Source organism: Ranitomeya imitator, chromosome 10 (assembly GCF_032444005.1).
Source record: "Ranitomeya imitator isolate aRanImi1 chromosome 10, aRanImi1.pri, whole genome shotgun sequence".
Lineage (NCBI taxonomy): Eukaryota > Metazoa > Chordata > Amphibia > Anura > Dendrobatidae > Ranitomeya > Ranitomeya imitator.
In genome coordinates this window covers 149,877,272-149,896,777 of record NC_091291.1, presented here as the reverse complement: position 1 = coordinate 149,896,777, position 19,506 = coordinate 149,877,272, and the positions used below count along the sequence as shown (strand labels likewise).

Below are 19,506 nucleotides of genomic sequence, written 5' to 3'. Positions count from 1 at the left end.
GATATAAAAACCATACGAGCGGGGATTCCTGAAATCTCAAAGCTTTGCTCGTATTGGAAAACGCAGCTCCCAAATGCTGCATGTGAACATAGCCATACCCGGCACATCATCTACAGGACTCGTCGGGTTCGCTGCCTCCAGATGGGTTTTTTCTTTACAGTTTTCGGAGGTTTCTTTAGGCGACTCTCAATAAATCCTGCACTTGTCGCACTGACACTTCCCGGGCTGTGCACTCACTGTCTGCACAGCCCACTGAGCGTGCATGCTGGAAATAAAGGGCCAAACTGCTATTCACACACACAAGCCCCGGCAAGATGGCTGCCGCCATAATCACTTACTTTCTGGCTGTAGACTTATTACATTTGTGTGAGACTCGAGACTCTGCGGCACCAATAACAGAACATCTGACACCTTCGTAGCCCAGGAAATGTCATGTTTCTGGCATTACTCGGCCATGAAGAACAGTCATCTCCCTCGCGACTGGTCATAAATAAAAGAAAAGAAAATTACCATAACAAACAGGCGTCAACAATGTAGACCCACAAGTTCTCCTCAGCGTGACTTCTTCTAGGGTCAGTTCTTTACATGTGTGACTAATGGTGAAGCCCCCCACACAAGTGGATGCAGTGGTCACGGCCACAGTAATGGTCACAAGTGGTCACAACAGCAGCGGTCAGGTTCAAGCAGGTCACGCTCGCAGCAGAGGTCATAGTTACAGCAGCGGTCAGAGTCGCAGCAGAGGTCATAGTTACAGCAGCGGTCAGAGTCGCAGCAGAAGTCATAGTTACAGCAGCGGTCAGAGTCGCAGCAGAGGTCATAGTTACAGCAGCGGTCAGAGTCGCAGCAGAGGTCATAGTTACAGCAGCGGTCAGAGTCGCAGCAGAAGTCATAGTTACAGCAGCGGTCAGAGTCGCAGCAGAGGTCATAGTTACAGCAGCGGTCAGAGTCACACCAGAGGTCATAGTTACAGCAGCGGTCAGAGTCACACCAGAGGTCATAGTTACAGCAGCGGTCAGAGTCACACCAGAGGTCATAGTTACAGCAGCGGTCAGAGTCACACCAGAGGTCATAGTTACAGCAGCGGTCAGAGTCGCAGCAGAGGTCATAGTTACAGCAGCGGTCAGAGTCGCAGCAGAGGTCATAGTTACAGCAGCGGTCAGAGTCGCAGCAGAAGTCATAGTTACAGCAGAGGTCAAGGTCGCAGCAGAGGTCACAGTCGCAGCAGCAGCGGTACCTGGTCACATTTGTTCCTTCTGTCATGAGGTCAGATACACCCCATAACTTCCAGCCTGCACAATGGAGGGCGGCACATTACCACACACACGCGGATGGACCATGGTACGTATGTCTCAGTATATTTATATCATGTTAACAGTGTACTCAGCTCTTTACAAGATTATTACAAATATAAAGAAAATATAATACAGTAACAAACAATAGTGAGAAGGACAGCTACTAAATGTTGAGATGGAGGATAGGAGCCCCTGCCCCGAGGAGCTTACACTCTATACATACAATCCCCATCCCCTGACCGGGATCAGCAGGAGCCGTCACCATCAGGAATATAAGAAACTTGTGCAGCATTCCCATGGACGGTTCTCATCATTTCCAACACGGTCTTTCTGCTCTGCACATACTAGATATATAATGTAGGAAGAGGATGATAAGGATTTTACTGTTCAGGACTGGATTCTTTTGTAGGAGGAAATCAGGTCACAGGGATGTCCCAGACGTTACATCCATCACATATCTGATATACACAGACCTAGCGATCCTCCCACAGAAGACATCAGGTCAGAAGGATGTCCCAGACATTACATCCATCACATATGTGATGTACACAGACCTAGCGATCCTTCCGGGTGGACATCAGGTCACAGGGATGTCCCAGACGTTACATCCATCACATATCTGATATACACAGACCTAGCGATCCTCCCACAGAAGACATCAGGTCAGAAGGATGTCCCAGACATTACATCCATCACATATGTGATGTACACAGACCTAGCGATCCTCCCAGGGAAGGACATCAGGTCAGAAGGATGTCCCAGACATTACATCCATCACATATGTGAGGTACACAGACCTAGCGATCCTCCCAGGGAAGGACATCAGGTCAGAAGGATGTCCCAGACATTACATCCATCACATATGTGATGTACACAGACCTAGCGATCCTCCCAGGGAAGGACATCAGGTCAGAAGGATGTCCCAGACATTACATCCATCACATATGTGAGGTACACAGACCTAGCGATCCTCCCAGGGAAGGACATCAGGTCAGAAGGATGTCCTGGACATTACATCCATCACATATGTGAGGTACACAGACCTAGCGATCCTTCCGGGTGGACATCAGGTCAGAAGGATGTCCCAGACATTACATCCATCACATATGTGAGGTACACAGACCTAGCGATCCTCCCAGGGAAGGACATCAGGTCAGAAGGATGTCCCAGACATTACATCCATCACATATGTGATGTACACAGACCTAGCGATCCTCCCAGGGAAGGACATCAGGTCAGAAGGATGTCCCAGACATTACATCCATCACATATGTGATGTACACAGACCTAGCGATCCTTCCGGGTGGACATCAGGTCAGAAGGATGTCCTGGACATTACATCCATCACATATGTGAGGTACACAGACCTAGCGATCCTCCCAGGGAAGGACATCAGGTCAGAAGGATGTCCTGGACATTACATCCATCACATATGTGAGGTACACAGACCTAGCGATCCTTCTGGGTGGACATCAGGTCAGAAGGATGTCCCAGACATTACATCCATCACATATGTGAGGTACACAGACCTAGCGATCCTCCCAGGGAAGGACATCAGGTCAGAAGGATGTCCTGGACATTACATCCATCACATATGTGAGGTACACAGACCTAGCGATCCTTCTGGGTGGACATCAGGTCAGAAGGATGTCCCAGACATTACATCCATCACATATGTGATGTACACAGACCTAGCAATCCTTCCGGGTGGACATCAGGTCAGAAGGATGTCCTGGACATTACATCCATCACATATGTGAGGTACACAGACCTAGCGATCCTCCCAGGGAAGGACATCAGGTCACAGGGATGTCCTGGACATTACATCCATCACATATGTGAGGCACACAGACCTAGCGATCCTCCCAGGTTGGGAGTCAGGTCACAGGGACATCCAAGGTGTTTACCTGTCCTTGCGCTGTATACATGTATATGTATCAGATATCCAGTGATTGATCAGTGGGAAATAATCCATGCAGAAACCAAACCATAGAGAAGGTAATATATCAACATTTGTGCTCAGAAAGTTTCAGCATTGTAAATCATCTGAAGATAAAGAGTAGTGCAGGGTGGAGGCAGTGACGTGTGCGGTGAGCCTCATCCACCAAGATACATCCCAGTACCCTGAAAGCCCTTAGCTGCCCTCTCTCCTGTCCATGTGTAAAGGTCTCACACTAGACAAGTCTGTGCAGCATGGAGAGACAGTCCAGTTTATGGCAGAGAATGTCACCCACCATTTTGATAAAGGTGGGCATAATGGTGATCACCTAGAGAGGAAGACAAGTGGGTTCTATGTAACATGCTAAGATGGAGCTGAAGACTTGTGGGGTCGTGTGCATGCGTCACGTGCCGTGATGCTGGGCTTTAATAACACAGCTATTTGAATGGAGGCCTCTGGAGTCGGCGCCAGCACAATGAATGGTTGTGTGTTTTGGGGGAGATCAGTAAAACAATGGCACATACAGCTGGGATCTTACACACTAAAAGTTTGCATGGGATTAGAAAAACTTTGATGGCTTCTGCCAGAGACAGTGCTCCCCTTGTGCACAGGTTGTGTCTGGTACTGCATCTAGACTCAATGTTCGTGAATATTGCTGCTATGCTACGCTGCACACGACCTGTAGTCAGAAGTGGCAATACTATGGTAAGAAGGCAGCCATGTTTCCCAACCCTAGATAGTTCTTTTAACAACCACTCCCATTACACATGACCGGATCATTCTGCCTGCGCCATGCCTTTGATCGGCCAGTTGATAATACACCATCTCACCTGTCTGTAACCACATCATCTGCCTCTGAATTCACACATGGAGCGGACAGTGTGTGCTCATCACTCATGACAGTGGCTTCATCCATCACACCTGAAGACCATGAAGCGAAGCGTAGGCGTTTGTGCGTCACTCCTCGTCTCATGCTATATGGCCGCCTAGCTGGGGATAACATACTAGTATGTTCAGAATGTTCCTTCCATTTAATAATCAAAAAATTAACTTCTACATTATAATCTTACTGACATCACATTCAGATAAAGGGGAAACCAAGGAATGGATGATCCAAAGCCACCAGCTTCCAGGAGATCCCCCAAGGCTGGTAGTCTACCGCTCATGACGTCCACACACTGATGACGTTAAATCTCTTCCAGCGGACATACATAGGACCCCCTGTGGTGGGCACATTTTACAAGCAGAAGATGGTGACCACTCTCGTTCAATACAATCCCTTTTCTCAACAGGGAAGACCTACAGAAGGCAGCTCCACTGATCCCGGCCACCCCAGAGAGAAGGATACCCCAGCGTGGAAAGTTTAAGTATTGCTCAGCCAGTCTCCCAGCAGTAAGTTGGGTTCAGCTATGCTCTGCAGGTGTCCTGGTTGGAGAAAGGGAATTGCATAAGTGATCGGCCAGCCGTTCCCTGGAGATAAATTGGAGACACAGTCCATGGTTTGCTTCATCAGGGACACCGAGATGTGGGATTTACTTCTGAAATGAAGAGAACAAAGTCACATGAGCATCGGCCAGTGGTTAGTCGAGTGGCTCAGCTCAGTCCTTGGATCTGCCCGTTCCCCCGGCTTGCACCCTGCAAAAGTTCCTTCACCAAGAAGGTGCAGATCGTGGTGTTTTTCAGCAGTGTCCGGGATTAAACAATCACTTGCAGTTTTTTTGTTTTATTTTTGCTTTTTTTTTCGTAATATTTTGCGACATCAGATTTTGTAAATTCTTTTTATTTCACTTGTTTTATTTTAGAATCGTTGTTTCCCTCCTGTGAGGACCTCAGACAATGATTTGCATTTGTCAAAACTGAGCAGGTGGAAGTAGAAGAGACAGAGAAAGCGCGAAGAAGAGGAGAAACAGAGGAGTGCAGAGAAGACATCGAGGAGAGCCGCTGTTCCCATCGTGAACTGCTCCGGGCCCTAAGGAGAGAGAGGCAGACCACAAAATTAAGCATCCAGAAAGCGAGATCATAGAAAAGCGCAGGAGAGAAAACAGAAACATGGTGGAAACGTGACATCAGACCCAAACGCGGCAACGACATAAGACAGAAACACCACTAGAAAAGAAGGAAACGACCACAAGAAGTGTAAGGCTATGTGCACACGCTGCGGATTTTGCTGCGGATCCGCAGCGGGTTTGACGCTGCGGATCTGCAGCTGTTTTCCATGAGTTTACAATACCATGTAAACGTATGGAAAACAAAATCCGCAGTGCACATGCTGTGGAAAAAAACGCGTAGAAACGTCATTCTTTGTGCGGATTCCACAGCGGTTTACACCTGCTCCATAATAGGAATCCGCAGATGTAAAACCGCAGGTGGAATCCGCACAAAAAACGTGGTAAATCCGCGGTAATTCCGCATTGCAGCTTACCTGCGGATTTACAAAAACTGGTGCGGAAAAATCCGCAGGCATCCCACCTACGTGTGCACACACACCCTAAGAATGAAGCATCTGCCCGCAGATTAGACTCCCTCCTCTGCACCTGCAGACCTCCTCTACAAGCTGCCATGTGCCACACAGATTTCAGCACTGCCGATCAGTGAACACTCCATTATTCCTCCGACAAGATCTCTGTAGCTGCAGACTCAAGCGCTCATTATGGTGTACAATCAGATGTGCAAAGATGCAAGGAGAGGCCAAGTTATCACTACGAAAGGCTCACTTTACAAAGATCCTTATCATCATGATGCCACCACTAGCAGATATGCGCTGATGTCCATGATGACAGTCCATGGGGAGCCGCCGTCGTCATACCCACCTGGAGCTGCCATCCACAGAACCACACAGAGCAGACGTCATCAGACCCATGTGGAGATGCCATCGTCCAAACCACCCGGAACAGACAGAGCCAGACTAAACTGTCGCCGCCGCCATCATTGTCAGACCCACCCAAAGCTGGCAACCTCGTCTGACTTACCTGAAGCCGCCACCATCATCAGACTCACCAAGGGTTGCCGTCAGACCCACACACAGTCACCATCATCAGACCCACCCAAAGCTCCCAGTCAGAACCACACAGAGCCGATGTCATTAGACCCATGTGGACATGCCATAATCCGAATCAACCAAAGGCAACGTAATCAGACCCAACTGACGCCGTCGCCATCATCATGAGACCTACCCTGTGCTGCTACCAAGATCAGACCCAACCAGACAGAGCTACAGTCAGACCCACACAGAGTCACCATCGTCAGACCTTCCTGGATTCGTCACCATGACCAGACCCACCCAGAGCTGCCATCAGACCCACACAGAGTCATCATAGTCAAACCCACCTGGAGCCGCCACCATGATCAGACCCAACCAGAGAGTGATACAGTCAGATCCACCTGGAGACGCCACCATGATAAAACCCACCCAAAGTCATCATCGTCAGACCCACCTGGAGCTGCCACCATGATCAGACCCAACCAGAGAGAGATGCAGTCAGACCCATCTGGAGCAGTCACCATGATCAGACCTCCCCAGAGCTGCCGTCAGACCCACACAGTCATCATTGTCAGACCCACCTGGAGCCGTCACCATGATCAGACCCACCCAAAGTCATCATCCTCAGACCCAACCAGAGAGATATAGTCAGACCCACCTGGAGCCATCACCATGATCAGACCTACCCAGAGCTGCCGTCAGACCCACACGGAGTCATCATCATTGACACACGTAGCCACCGAGATTAGAATCATAGAATGGTAGAGTTGGAAAAGACCTCCTGGACCATCTGGTCCAACCCCCTGCTCAATGCAGGAAATTAGACCCACGTGGATCCACCATCATCAAACCCACAAAGTTCTGAAGATGCCAGACCAGTGTGGAGCCTACATCACCTGGCTCCCAATATTAAGCCTCTCTAAAGCCAAAAGTGTAAAAGGGAACAGCAAATAAAAGACTGAGCTTGATAGTGTAAAAGATATCGTAACCTTCAGAAAGAAAAGCTCCCCAGAGATAAATTAGAAGTATAAATGGCGCTGATCGTTTGTGAAGGTGCAGTGCAAGCAGGATACAGCAGATGGCCACGTGTATAGAAGGTCAGAAGCTTCTCATCCATAGGGCACATTCATCACTTTTATTTATTAAAGGGAACCTGTCACCAGTCTTTTTGCCTATCAACTAAAAATATCATCTAATAGAGTGTGAGCTATACATTCCCCAACTACTTGTGAAACCCCCCACTCCCCATGAATCCCCCATAAGAGCCTTTTACATTTCTCCTGCGCTGTATAGAAATATCCTCGGTCCGGTCCGATGGGCGTTGGATCTGGCCCCTCTCCGCACCCCAAATCGGTGTGCTGTACGCATTGCCTTCTGCGCGTGTGCAGCATGCTTTGCCCAACTGCAGGCAAAGCCGAAAAGCATTAGTGCGCATGCTCTGGAAGTACTCTGTCCCTGAAGTCTTTCGCTGTGTTCCGGGACATAGTTTACCGGTGCATGCGCACTAATGCTTTTCGGCTCTGCCCGCAGTTGGGCAAAGCATAAGGTGCATGCGCAGAAGGCAATTTGAAGGCGCACGCGCGGGACCTGTACGCTATTCACAGAACGGAATGCGTACAGCATGCAAATTTGGGGTGGGGAGAGGGGCCAGGACCAATGCCCATGGGAACGGACCGAGGATATTTCTATACAGCTCGGGAGAAATATAAAAGGTTCTTATGGGGATTCGGGGTGGGGGGGGGGGGGGGGGGTTCACAAGTAGTTGGGGAATGTATAGCTCTCACACTATTAAATGATATTTTTAGTTGATAGGCAAAAAAAATGGTGACAGGTTCCCTTTAAGTGCCCGGCATATGAGACCCATTTCCATTTGATGCCTGACTTCTGCTGTTACCTCATTGAACCTCTAGCTGACTAATTAATCCTGTGTTTGTTAGGGACAACAAAAGCAAGAAAAGACTAACACCGCAATTTAGGTTAAGGTCGGAAGCAGTGTCATTACGGAGGTGCAGAAAAGCTGGCTGCCAGGAGAAATATTCGAGAATGGCTGCACAGACCTCAGACCCAGAGTCCTACAGTCAGCGTGCACCTAACAAGAAGCCTCAGGACTTGTCAGCTCAGGAGACCGCAAGGATAGAACATCAGACTCCCCAACACCTCTCTGTAAACGATGGTCTATGGAGTCTCGGGCTCAAAGACCGGAGACAGGACGGCATGTCACATGACTGACAGGTGCACTTACGAAAAAGGATCATCCCCGCGCTGCCGCAAGAAGGATTAAAAAAATTCTAGAGGTTTCAACGTGGTTTATTCTACGCGTTTCAGGTGACCCCTTCATCAGTAACGTTTGATAAGACCCTATTTGTGCTTTTCTGTCTCCCTCTTTTCTCTGAGCAGACAAGAGGAGAAGACTGGGAAATCACACGTGTAGGTCTGCGGAGCTGGCAACAAAAGCCACTGGACAACACCTACAAGACTATACAGACCGTGTGTTACCCTGCCTGCAGTAACCCCATAGTCTGATAATGGAGGGGATGGGTCACAGGAGCACGGAGCATAACCCCATAGTCTGATAATGGAGGGGATGGGTCACAGGAGCATGGAGCATAACCCCATAGTCTGATAATGGAGGGGATGGGTCACAGGAGCATGGAGCATAACCCCATAGTCTGATAATGGAGAGGATGAGTCACAGGAGCATGGAGCATAACCCCATAGTCTGATAATGGAGGGGATGGGTCACAGGAGCATGGAGCATAACCCCATAGTCTGATAATGGAGGGGATGAGCCACAGGAGCATGGAGCATAACCCCATAGTTTGATAATGGAGGGGATGGGTCACAGGAGCATAACCCCATAGTCTGATAATGAAGGGGATGAGTCACAGGAGCATGGAGCATAACCCCATAGTCTGATAATGAAGGGGATGAGTCACAGGAGCATGGAGCATAACCCCATAGTCTGATAATGAAGGGGATGAGTCACAGGAGCATGGAGCATAACCCCATAGTCTGATAATGAAGGGGATGAGTCACAGGAGCATGGAGCATAACCCCATAGTCTGATAATGGAGGGGATGAGTCACAGGAGCATAACCCCATAGTCTAATAATGGAGGGGATGAGTCACAGGAGCATGGAGCATAACCCCATAGTCTGATAATGGAGGGGATGGGTCACAGGAGCCTACAGCATCACCCCAGGGAAGGGCGCGCAACGTCCGAGCAGGGGAGGGCACGCAATGAGAAAGAAAGAGAAAGAGAGAAATAAAGAGAAGTCTGAGCAGAGAAGACAATTGAGACTGATAAGGAAAATAATCAAAGCGCCAATATGGTCATTTGCTTGTTATAGGCCACCTATATACCAGCTTTATAAAGTCATGTTTCCCTTAAGCTAAACCAAGGCTAAGCCTGCAGCCCTTGTGACTGTTCTGTAAAGCCATGGTCCATAGATGAGATGTTCCCACAGTGAGCCGGCGTCTCCGAGTTTTTTGAGACAATGATACTTAAATCTTATAATTGATTATATTTGCAATATTTAAAAGAGACCCCGTCAGCAGTTTTCTGCCTTATAAATCCTGCCATCATCTTTAATCATGTACATAGGGTTCCTACAACCCTTTATGCCCTCGCAGGTGCCCATGCATACTTCCCAAAAGCTTTATTCATGCCCCGTGCTGCATGCAAATTGGGTGGTCTGGTCCGATGGGGAATCCAGATGGCGCTCATCGCTGCCCCGCACTTGTCAAACGCCGCCTCTTCTATCTAGATGGAACTTGATAACGTCAACTTATAAAAGGTGATGGGCATGGTCTATAAGCCAAAAAACTCGTAATAGGTTCCCTTTAATTATTGCTGGTGTACAGCACAAAAACAACAGCTGTGAGCCAGAAAACTGATTTAAATACTCCAACTTTGGAGCCATGACAGATCCCGCTCACATATTTATAAGGGTCCCATATGCGCCTTTAGATCTAATCTTTCTCAATCTCTTTCAATTGTAACATTTATTCCAAATAAACTTTACATTTATACAAATAACCCATGAAGACGGATGTTTTTCTTGGACTACAGATTTCTATGTCAAAGCGTGAAAGTCTGAGCCGAGAAGATCAGGGTGAGACTAGTCTGAGCCGAGAAGATCAGGGTGAGACTAGCCTGAGCCGAGAAGATCAGGGTGAGACTAGTCTGAGCAGAGAAGATCAGGGTGAGACTAGTCTGAGCCGAGAAGAGCAGGGTGAGACTAGTCTGAGCCGAGAAGATCAGGGTGAGACTAGTCTGAGCCGAGAAGATCAGGGTGAGACTAGTCTGAGCCGAGAAGATCAGGGTGAGACTAGTCTGAGCCGAGAAGATCAGGGTGAGACTAGTCTGAGCAGAGAAGATCAGGGTGAGAGATATCTGAGCAGAGAAGATCAGGGTGAGACTAGCCTGAGCAGAGAAGATCAGGGTGAGACTAGTCTGAGCAGAGAAGATCAGGGTGAGACTAGCCTGAGCAGAGAAGATCAGGGTGAGAAATATCTGAGCAGAGAAGATCAGGGTGAGACTAGCCTGAGCAGAGAAGATCAGGGTGAGAGATATCTGAGCAGAGAAGATCAGGGTGAGAGATGTCTGAGCAGAGAAGATCAGGGTGAGAGATGTCTGAGCAGAGAAGATCAGGGTGAGACTAGTCTGAGCAGAGAAGATCAGGGTGAGACTAGTCTAAGCAGAGAAGATCAGGGTGAGAAATATCTGAGCAGAGAAGATCAGGGTGAGACTAGCCTGAGCAGAGAAGATCAGGGTGAGAGATATCTGAGCAGAGAAGATCAGGGTGAGACTAGCCTGAGCAGAGAAGATCAGGGTGAGACTAGTCTGAGCAGAGAAGATCAGGGTGAGACTAGCCTGAGCAGAGAAGATCAGGGTGAGAAATATCTGAGCAGAGAAGATCAGGGTGAGACTAGCCTGAGCAGAGAAGATCAGGGTGAGAGATATCTGAGCAGAGAAGATCAGGGTGAGAGATGTCTGAGCAGAGAAGATCAGGGTGAGAGATGTCTGAGCAGAGAAGATCAGGGTGAGACTAGTCTGAGCAGAGAAGATCAGGGTGAGACTAGTCTAAGCAGAGAAGATCAGGGTGAGAAATATCTGAGCAGAGAAGATCAGGGTGAGACTAGCCTGAGCAGAGAAGATCAGGGTGAGAGATATCTGAGCAGAGAAGATCAGGGTGAGACTAGCCTGAGCAGAGAAGATCAGGGTGAGACTAGTCTGAGCAGAGAAGATCAGGGTGAGACTAGCCTGAGCAGAGAAGATCAGGGTGAGAAATATCTGAGCAGAGAAGATCAGGGTGAGACTAGCCTGAGCAGAGAAGATCAGGGTGAGAGATATCTGAGCAGAGAAGATCAGGGTGAGACTAGTCTGAGCAGATAAGATCAGGGTGAGAGATGTCTGAGCAGAGAAGATCAGGGTGAGACTAGTCTGAGCAGAGAAGATCAGGGTGAGACTAGTCTAAGCAGAGAAGATCAGGGTGAGACTAGTCTAAGCAGAGAAGATCAGGGTGAGAGATGTCTGAGCAGAGAAGATCAGGGTGAGAGATGTCTGAGCAGATAAGATCAGGGTGAGAGATGTCTGAGCAGAGAAGATCAGGGTGAGAGATGTCTAAGCAGAGAAGATCAGGGTGAGAGATGTCTGAGCAGAGAAGATCAGGGTGAGAGATATCTGAGCAGAAAAGACTCTGTACACATGTGTATGTATGTGTGAGGCACTGTGCTATTTATTAATTCCAGAGCAGAAGGATCTGGATGCATCACACAGCTTAGATAAAGCTTAACATGGAGATTCGAGTAGGTGGCACACAGATCAGATGCCATGCATTCCTCTTAGGTGTGGCCAAGTTGTAGTGACCAGTCAAGCAGGAGGACACATGGGCATAGTGTGAGCTGAAATTTGCTGAGGATGCAGTACACGTGTATATCCAGAGAGGCCGAGGACAAGAGAAGCCTAATGCAGGTTGTTCCACAGCTGCAGCTGGTAATCAGACCACCGAAATACAGAGAAAGTAAGGATGCCATGACCCCTGGCTCCTACTCATCAGGGTGTACCCTAAACTCCACTATATTAATAACCAGCAAATTGTGGAGAGTTATCGTGTTATCAGTATTAGAAGCGGGAGAGCAGCTAGGCAGGAAGCCAGGGGAGCAGTAGCATAATGGTATACTAACCTTTAGGGGGGGTCAAAGCAGCTCTGCTTTCTTCTAAAAATCTAAAACATTGTTTATTAGGGTAACAAAATTGCCCATAAAAAATAGCCAGACACTCGCTACACAACTTCACTGACAAAATTCCTCAGCTCCCAATGGCTTCAGGACCATATCAATCAGGCTGTGTACAGATGGACAGAAAGAAATGTGCTATCCCTGTCCAACACAAGATTAAAGGCTTCAGGAAGAAGTTACCGAGCACCCTGGAAGCTCAGACGAGAGTCCCGAGCACCCTGGAAGCTCAGACGAGAGTCCCGAGCACCCTGGAAGCTCAGACTAGAGTCCCGAGCACTCTGGAAGCTCAGACTAGAGTCCCGAGCACTCTGGAAGCTCAGACGAGAGTCCCGAGCACCCTGGAAGCTCAGACGAGAGTCCCGAGCACCCTGGAAGCTCAGACGAGAGTCCCGAGCACTCTGGAAGCTCAGACGAGAGTCCCGAGCACCCTGGAAGCTCAGACGAGAGTCCCGAGCACCCTGGAAGCTCAGACGAGAGTCCCGAGCACCCTGGAAGCTCAGACGAGAGTCCCGAGCACCGTGGAAGCTCAGACGAGAGTCCCGAGCACTCTGGAAGCTCAGACGAGAGTCCCGAGCACCCTGGAAGCTCAGACGAGAGTCCCGAGCACTCTGGAAGCTCAGACGAGAGTCCCGAGCACTCTGGAAGCTCAGACGAGAGTCCCGAGCACTCTGGAAGCTCAGACGAGAGTCCCGAGCACTCTGGAAGCTCAGACGAGAGTCCCGAGCACTCTGGAAGCTCAGACGAGAGTCCCGAGCACTCTGGAAGCTCAGACGAGAGTCCCGAGCACTCTGGAAGCTCAGACGAGAGTCCCGAGCACCCTGGAAGCTCAGACGAGAGTCCCGAGCACCCTGGAAGCTCAGACGAGAGTCCCGAGCACCCTGGAAGCTCAGACGAGAGTCCCGAGCACCCTGGAAGCTCAGACGAGAGTCCCGAGCACTCTGGAAGCTCAGACGAGAGTCCCGAGCACTCTGGAAGCTCAGACGAGAGTCCCGAGCACTCTGGAAGCTCAGACGAGAGTCCCGAGCACTCTGGAAGCTCAGACGAGAGTCCCAAGCACTCTGGAAGCTCAGACGAGAGTCCCGAGCACCCTGGAAGCTCAGACGAGAGTCCCGAGCACCCTGGAAGCTCAGACGAGAGTCCCGAGCACCCTGGAAGCTCAGACGAGAGTCCCGAGCACCCTGGAAGCTCAGACGAGAGTCCCGAGCACCCTGGAAGCTCAGACGAGAGTCCCGAGTACTCTGGAAGCTCAGACGAGAGTCCCGAGCACCCTGGAAGCTCAGACGAGAGTCCCGAGCACTCTGGAAGAATGGACAAGTCCTGAACTGGGCCATCAGACTGGAAGACGAGCAAACAAAAGTTAGAAAAGAAGGGGCAGTAAACAGGACTATGAGCAGAGAACAAGACAGCATGAAAAGCAGCAGAGATGAAGGATGGGTGCATGTGTGGCAGTCACATGAGCAGGCTTTGTATGAGGGGCAGAAACCTACAATTAGTAACCACCTCACAGAGGAACACAGTTCTCCACAGCTCACACTCAGAGCACAAACAATGGGAAGACACAAAACAGGGGCACGACCTGTACTGACCTTGTAGCAAAGGTGAACTGGTGGACTGGGATGTTTCTACAAATGGTAGGAGACACAAGGCAGGGGGATAAGAGGGGTGACGTTTACTCCACAGAAATATACAAGAAATCTAACCAAATGAGCAAATACAGTTTTAGCAAATCTTCCACTAGTTCTGGATATCGAGCTTCTACAGATGGTAACTTGTACCATGTTAATCTACGGTGATTACGTGAGGTGTCAAGGTAAATCAGGGGAACAATCTTGTGTGTGGATGGGTGCATGCATAGTATACACCCCCGAGATCATGGGTAACCAAGCCAGGAGCCCCCCAGAGTGATGCTTCCTATAGTATCCAAACACAATGACATAAGGACCCGAAGTACATCATACAGCCCCAAGGTCAGGCGTGATCAGCCAGGAGTACCCCCATTAGTACTGCTCCCTACAGTACTCAACCACAATGATACGAGGACCCGAAGTACATCATACACCTCCGAGGTCAGGGGTCATCAGCCAGGAACCCTTCCATTAGTAATGCTCCCTACAGTACCTAACCACAATGATACCAGGTCCTGAAGTACATCATTCACTCCTGAGGTCAGGTGTGACCAACCAGGAGCCCCCACTATAATGCTCCCTTCAGTACCCAACCACAATGATACCAGGACCTGAAGTACATCATTCACTCCTGAGGTCAGGTGTGATCAACCAGGAGCCCCCCACTATAATTGCTCCCTACAGTACCCAATCACAATGATACCAGGACCTGAAGTACATCATTCACTCCTGAGGTCAGGTGTGATCAACCAGGAGCCCCCCACTATAATGCTCCCTACAGTACCCAATCACAATGATACGAGGACCCGAAGTACATTATACACCCCCGAGGTCAGGTGTGATCAGCCAGGAGCCCCCCACTATAATGCTCCCTACAGTACCCAATCACAATGACACCAAGACCCGAAGAACATCATACACCCCCATGGTCAGGCGTGATCAGCCAGGAGCCCCCCCATTAGTAATGCTGCCTACAGTACCCAATCACAATGACACCAAGACCCCAAGTACATCAAACACCCCCAAGGTCAGGTGTGATCAGCCAGGAGCCCCCCACTATAATGCTCCCTACAGTACCCAATCACAATGACACCAGGACCCGAAGAACATCATACACCCCCATGGTCAGGCGTGATCAGCCAGGAGCCCCCCATTAGTAATGCTGTCTACAGTACCCAACCACAATGATAAGAGGACCCGAAGTACATCATGCACCTCCGAGGTCAGGGGTCATCAGCCAGGAACCCTTCCATTAGTAATGCTCCCTACAGTACCTAACCACAATGATACCAGGTCCTGAAGTACATCATTCACCCCTGAGGTCAGGTGTGACCAACCAGGAGCCCCCACTATAATGCTCCCTACAGTACCTAACCACAATAATACCAGGTCCTGAAGTACATCATTCACCCCTGAGGTCAGGTGTGACCAACCAGGAGCCCCCCACTATAATGCTCCCTACAGTACCCAATCACAATGACACCAGGACCCGAAGAACATCATACACCCCCATGGTCAGGCGTGATCAGCCAGGAGCCCCCCATTAGTAATGCTGCCTACAGTACCCAATCACAATGATGCCAAGACCCAAAGTACATCATACACCCCCGAGGTCAGGTGTGATCAGCCAGGAGCCCCGCATTAGTAATGCTGCCTACAGTACCCAACCACAATGATAAGAGGACCCGAAGTACATCATGCACCTCCGAGGTCAGGGGTCATCAGCCAGGAACCCTTCCATTAGTAATGCTCCCTACAGTACCTAACCACAATGATACCAGGTCCTGAAGTACATCATTCACCCCTGAGGTCAGGTGTGACCAACCAGGAGCCCCCACTATAATGCTCCCTACAGTACCTAACCACAATAATACCAGGTCCTGAAGTACATCATTCACCCCTGAGGTCAGGTGTGACCAACCAGGAGCCCCCCACTATAATGCTCCCTACAGTACCCAATCACAATGACACCAGGACCCGAAGAACATCATACACCCCCATGGTCAGGCGTGATCAGCCAGGAGCCCCCCATTAGTAATGCTGCCTACAGTACCCAATCACAATGATGCCAAGACCCAAAGTACATCATACACCCCCGAGGTCAGGTGTGATCAGCCAGGAGCCCCGCATTAGTAATGCTGCCTACAGTACCCAACCACAATGATAACAGGACCCGAAGTACATCATACACCCCCAAGGTCAGGTGTGATCAGCCAGGCGCCCCCACTATAATGCTCCCTACAGAACCCAATCACAATGATACGAGGACACAAAGTACATCATACACCCCCGAGGTCAGGTGTGATCAGCCAGGAGTCCCCCACTATAATGCTCCCTACAGAACCCAATCACAATGATACGAGGACCCGAAGTACATCATATACCCCCGAGGTCAGGTGTGATCAGCCAGGAGTCCCCACTATAATGCTCCCTACAGTACCCAATCACAATGATACGAGGACCCGAAGTACATCATACACCCCCGAGGTCAGGTGTCATCAGCCAGGAGCCCCCACTATAATGCTCCCTACAGTACCCAATCACAATGATACGAGGACCCGAAGTACATCATACTGATGGGAAAAAAAAAAATATATATATATATATATATATATATATATATATATATATATATATATATATATATATATATATATATATATATATATATATATATAATTTAGATCTCACTTGCATGTATACTCCTTTATAATCATATATACTCATATAAAGGCAAATATATCTATATACTCAGCTAGTTTTTAATCAATTGCTCAACTTGACCATATGAGCTAGGCCAGATGGTTCCTCGGTACTTTTCAGACACCCAAAAAGCGGAACAGCACCAGATGTATTAAGTGATGATCAGATGTCCCAACTTTGTCCTAGATGCAGAGAGCTACATTTTAGTGGCTTAATCAGCATCCATATGTGCATTAATCACAGCATTCCATTTATATTTAGATAACCAATAACAGAGGAGCTAGACAATATGGTAATTAACTAACCACCCCTAACCACCTCCTTTCCATATGCAATTATAAAACTATGTATGTACAATAAATCATCAGTATTGATGGAATGTTTTTCTGTCACAATGGTGTACAGTCCATTCTTGATGAGCGCTCAAAACACTCAATCTTATTGGGAACGGCCGCAGCACACACAGGGATAGATTTATCCAAACCAAATTTCCATAACATCTGGCGCCTGCTCGCGGGGCAATGGACGAAATGCACGGGGACCCTGCTGACCGGAGAGACGGAGGTGTTGGCCACGGCCTTGGCTCACGGGACAAAGACTGCGCAGCTCCATAAGTAAGGTAAGAAAATGTTATCTTACCTGAAAGTCCCCTGTGCTCAGTCCGGGTCTATACCTCTTGCCGGTCAGGTGTGGTCACCACCGCATTCCCAGGTAGTGTAAAAAGTCCAAGCCCGTATCCAAACCCTGGGATATAAGTCAAAGTGTCTGCTGTGAGCCGTGTATGTGTTCTGTGTGTAAGATCCGGGAGACAGTTGGAACGGTGACTGTTTTGTTTGTGGTTGCTGGGTAACAGACCGCAGGAGGTCAAATCGCTCGATAAATTATTGCAGGATTCCTATGCATTGGAGGGACAGGTAGTCCCGGGGCAGGTAGTTCCAGGCTCCATTCTCGGGTAGTGCTAACTTAGAGGGCTACTGCAGATTCCTGTAGTGCCGGCGAGCCAGTTAGGACGACCGGACCAGGGTGGTAGATTTCCTGCTTGTGTTTCTCACTCAGGCGGCCCGGGCACAGGTGTGCCCAGTGCAATTGGCAGTAGACTGTTCCCAGAGTAACGTGCACGTGTCACAGAATAATAAAAAGGGCATCGGTTCTCCCGGACGTCTGTATCTGTTTTTGTCCATGTCATGCATTGCGGCTTTAAGAGATAACAGTTGTAAGTGCATACAATTGTAAAGGGAAGTTTTTTTTCTTTTCCGAACTTCCCCTTCTGCTGCTAGCAAATATATATCCATTGTAAATCACACTTTCACATCTGTTTTTGCAAAGTTTCCTGTTTCTGCATTCTGAGTAGTGCTACAGTGTAGCAATTTTTGAAGAAGTGAAACTAAATGGTATCTATCACTTTTGCTGTGACATACTTGTTTTCAGATACGTGATTTTGGTGACTTTCGATACAGCAGCATAAGAAAAAGGGAAGTGTGTGTCTGACTGCGTTTGAGCACAGGGGAAAAAAAGCCGTTTTAACTTTTTACTCTGTAGTTTTTCCTTCTGTCTTTTTACTTTTTAAAGTTTTTCTTTCTGTATCAAAATTTTAAGTTTTTGGTTGTGTATTAAGTTTTTGATAGTTTTCTTTTCTTTTGGTGTCAACTTCTTGTACCAACTTTTTGAAGGTTTTCTTTTCTTTTTGTATTTTTGTGTTTTTATATACCAATCTTTTTGAATTTTTTTGTTGTTTTTTTTTTCCTTTTTGTTTTTCCTTTTTGTTTTTGCCATGGGGAATAAGGTGGCCAAGCAACAGGAGGGTCTTTTATTTCCTGAAGAGAAAATGGCCCCCCAGATAGTGGCAGAACACGAAGGTGTTAAGTATGTGAAGAATTTTAGAAGGTATAAAGTATGTGAAATTCATAAGAATGGCAGAATTCAAGCTGCGGAATGGCATGATGTAGAAAGGAAAAACAAGGGAAGTTAGCTGATGCTAAATTGCTGAATACTCATACATGGTATAAAGTAGCAGCAGAGCTTACATCGTTTAAGTGGTACAGAAAGATATGTGAGCAAACCAAGAAGTGATTTTTATGTGTATCAAATGGGGAAAGGTATTAAGACATCAGCGCCTCCCCATACATTTTGCATGTGCAGTCTGCTCTCAACAGAATCTATGGTATAGGGAGTTTTTGCACAGTATGTGGTGCGCCCTGTCCCTCCCTACAGGGAGAAGGCGTCATTGTTCCAACCATGCCCTTTCAGACTGCACAGAGAGGGGAGGAATTCTCTTCTCTATCCTCCTCTTTCTCTGTCACTCTCTCTCTCTCTCTCTCCTTTCCTCTCCTCTTTCTCCACACCTTCCTCTCTACTCCTCCTTCTCCACTCACCCTTTTGCTCTCCTCCTTCACACCACCACAACTATCTCCTCCTGCTCTTCTCCACATCCATCTCCACACCTCTCTACTCCTCCTTTCCCTTCTTCTCCACTCCTCCTTCTCTCCTCCGATCTTCTCCTCCTTCTGTTCCTTTTTCTCACTCCTCACCTCCCCCAGACACACCAGGCAGCAGAGAGCTCAGCCCTGGGTGCAGAGGGGGAGGACTGACATCACCAGCTGCTGATAATGTACAACTTCAGCACCGGTCAGAGCTGCCTACATTCACACCAACATAGAACTATAAGCCTATGCTTCAGCAAGGGGGGAGACACCCTCACACAAAAAGGCAAATTCTAAGTCCAAA

At 48.5% G+C, this 19,506-nt stretch overlaps 1 protein-coding gene across 10 annotated transcripts in view; it reads right to left on the bottom strand.

Annotated features, from left to right (window-relative positions):
• The window catches only part of NTM (neurotrimin), a 1,102,415-nt gene that overhangs the window by 217,030 nt on the left and 865,879 nt on the right, over positions 1-19,506 (bottom strand). For 2 of the 10 annotated variants that reach the window (XM_069740763.1, XM_069740764.1), the window contains one exon: positions 1,332-5,200. The exons of 5 other annotated variants lie outside the window; for them this stretch is intronic. In XM_069740763.1, the coding sequence (XP_069596864.1) occupies positions 5,082-5,200 (119 nt within the window). In that variant the 3' untranslated portion in view covers positions 1,332-5,081. Of the gene's footprint in view, positions 1-1,331; positions 5,201-14,040; positions 14,077-19,506 lie in introns of those variants that run through there. 3 more of the 10 variants (XM_069740766.1, XM_069740767.1, XM_069740762.1) reach the window with 2 other exon arrangements.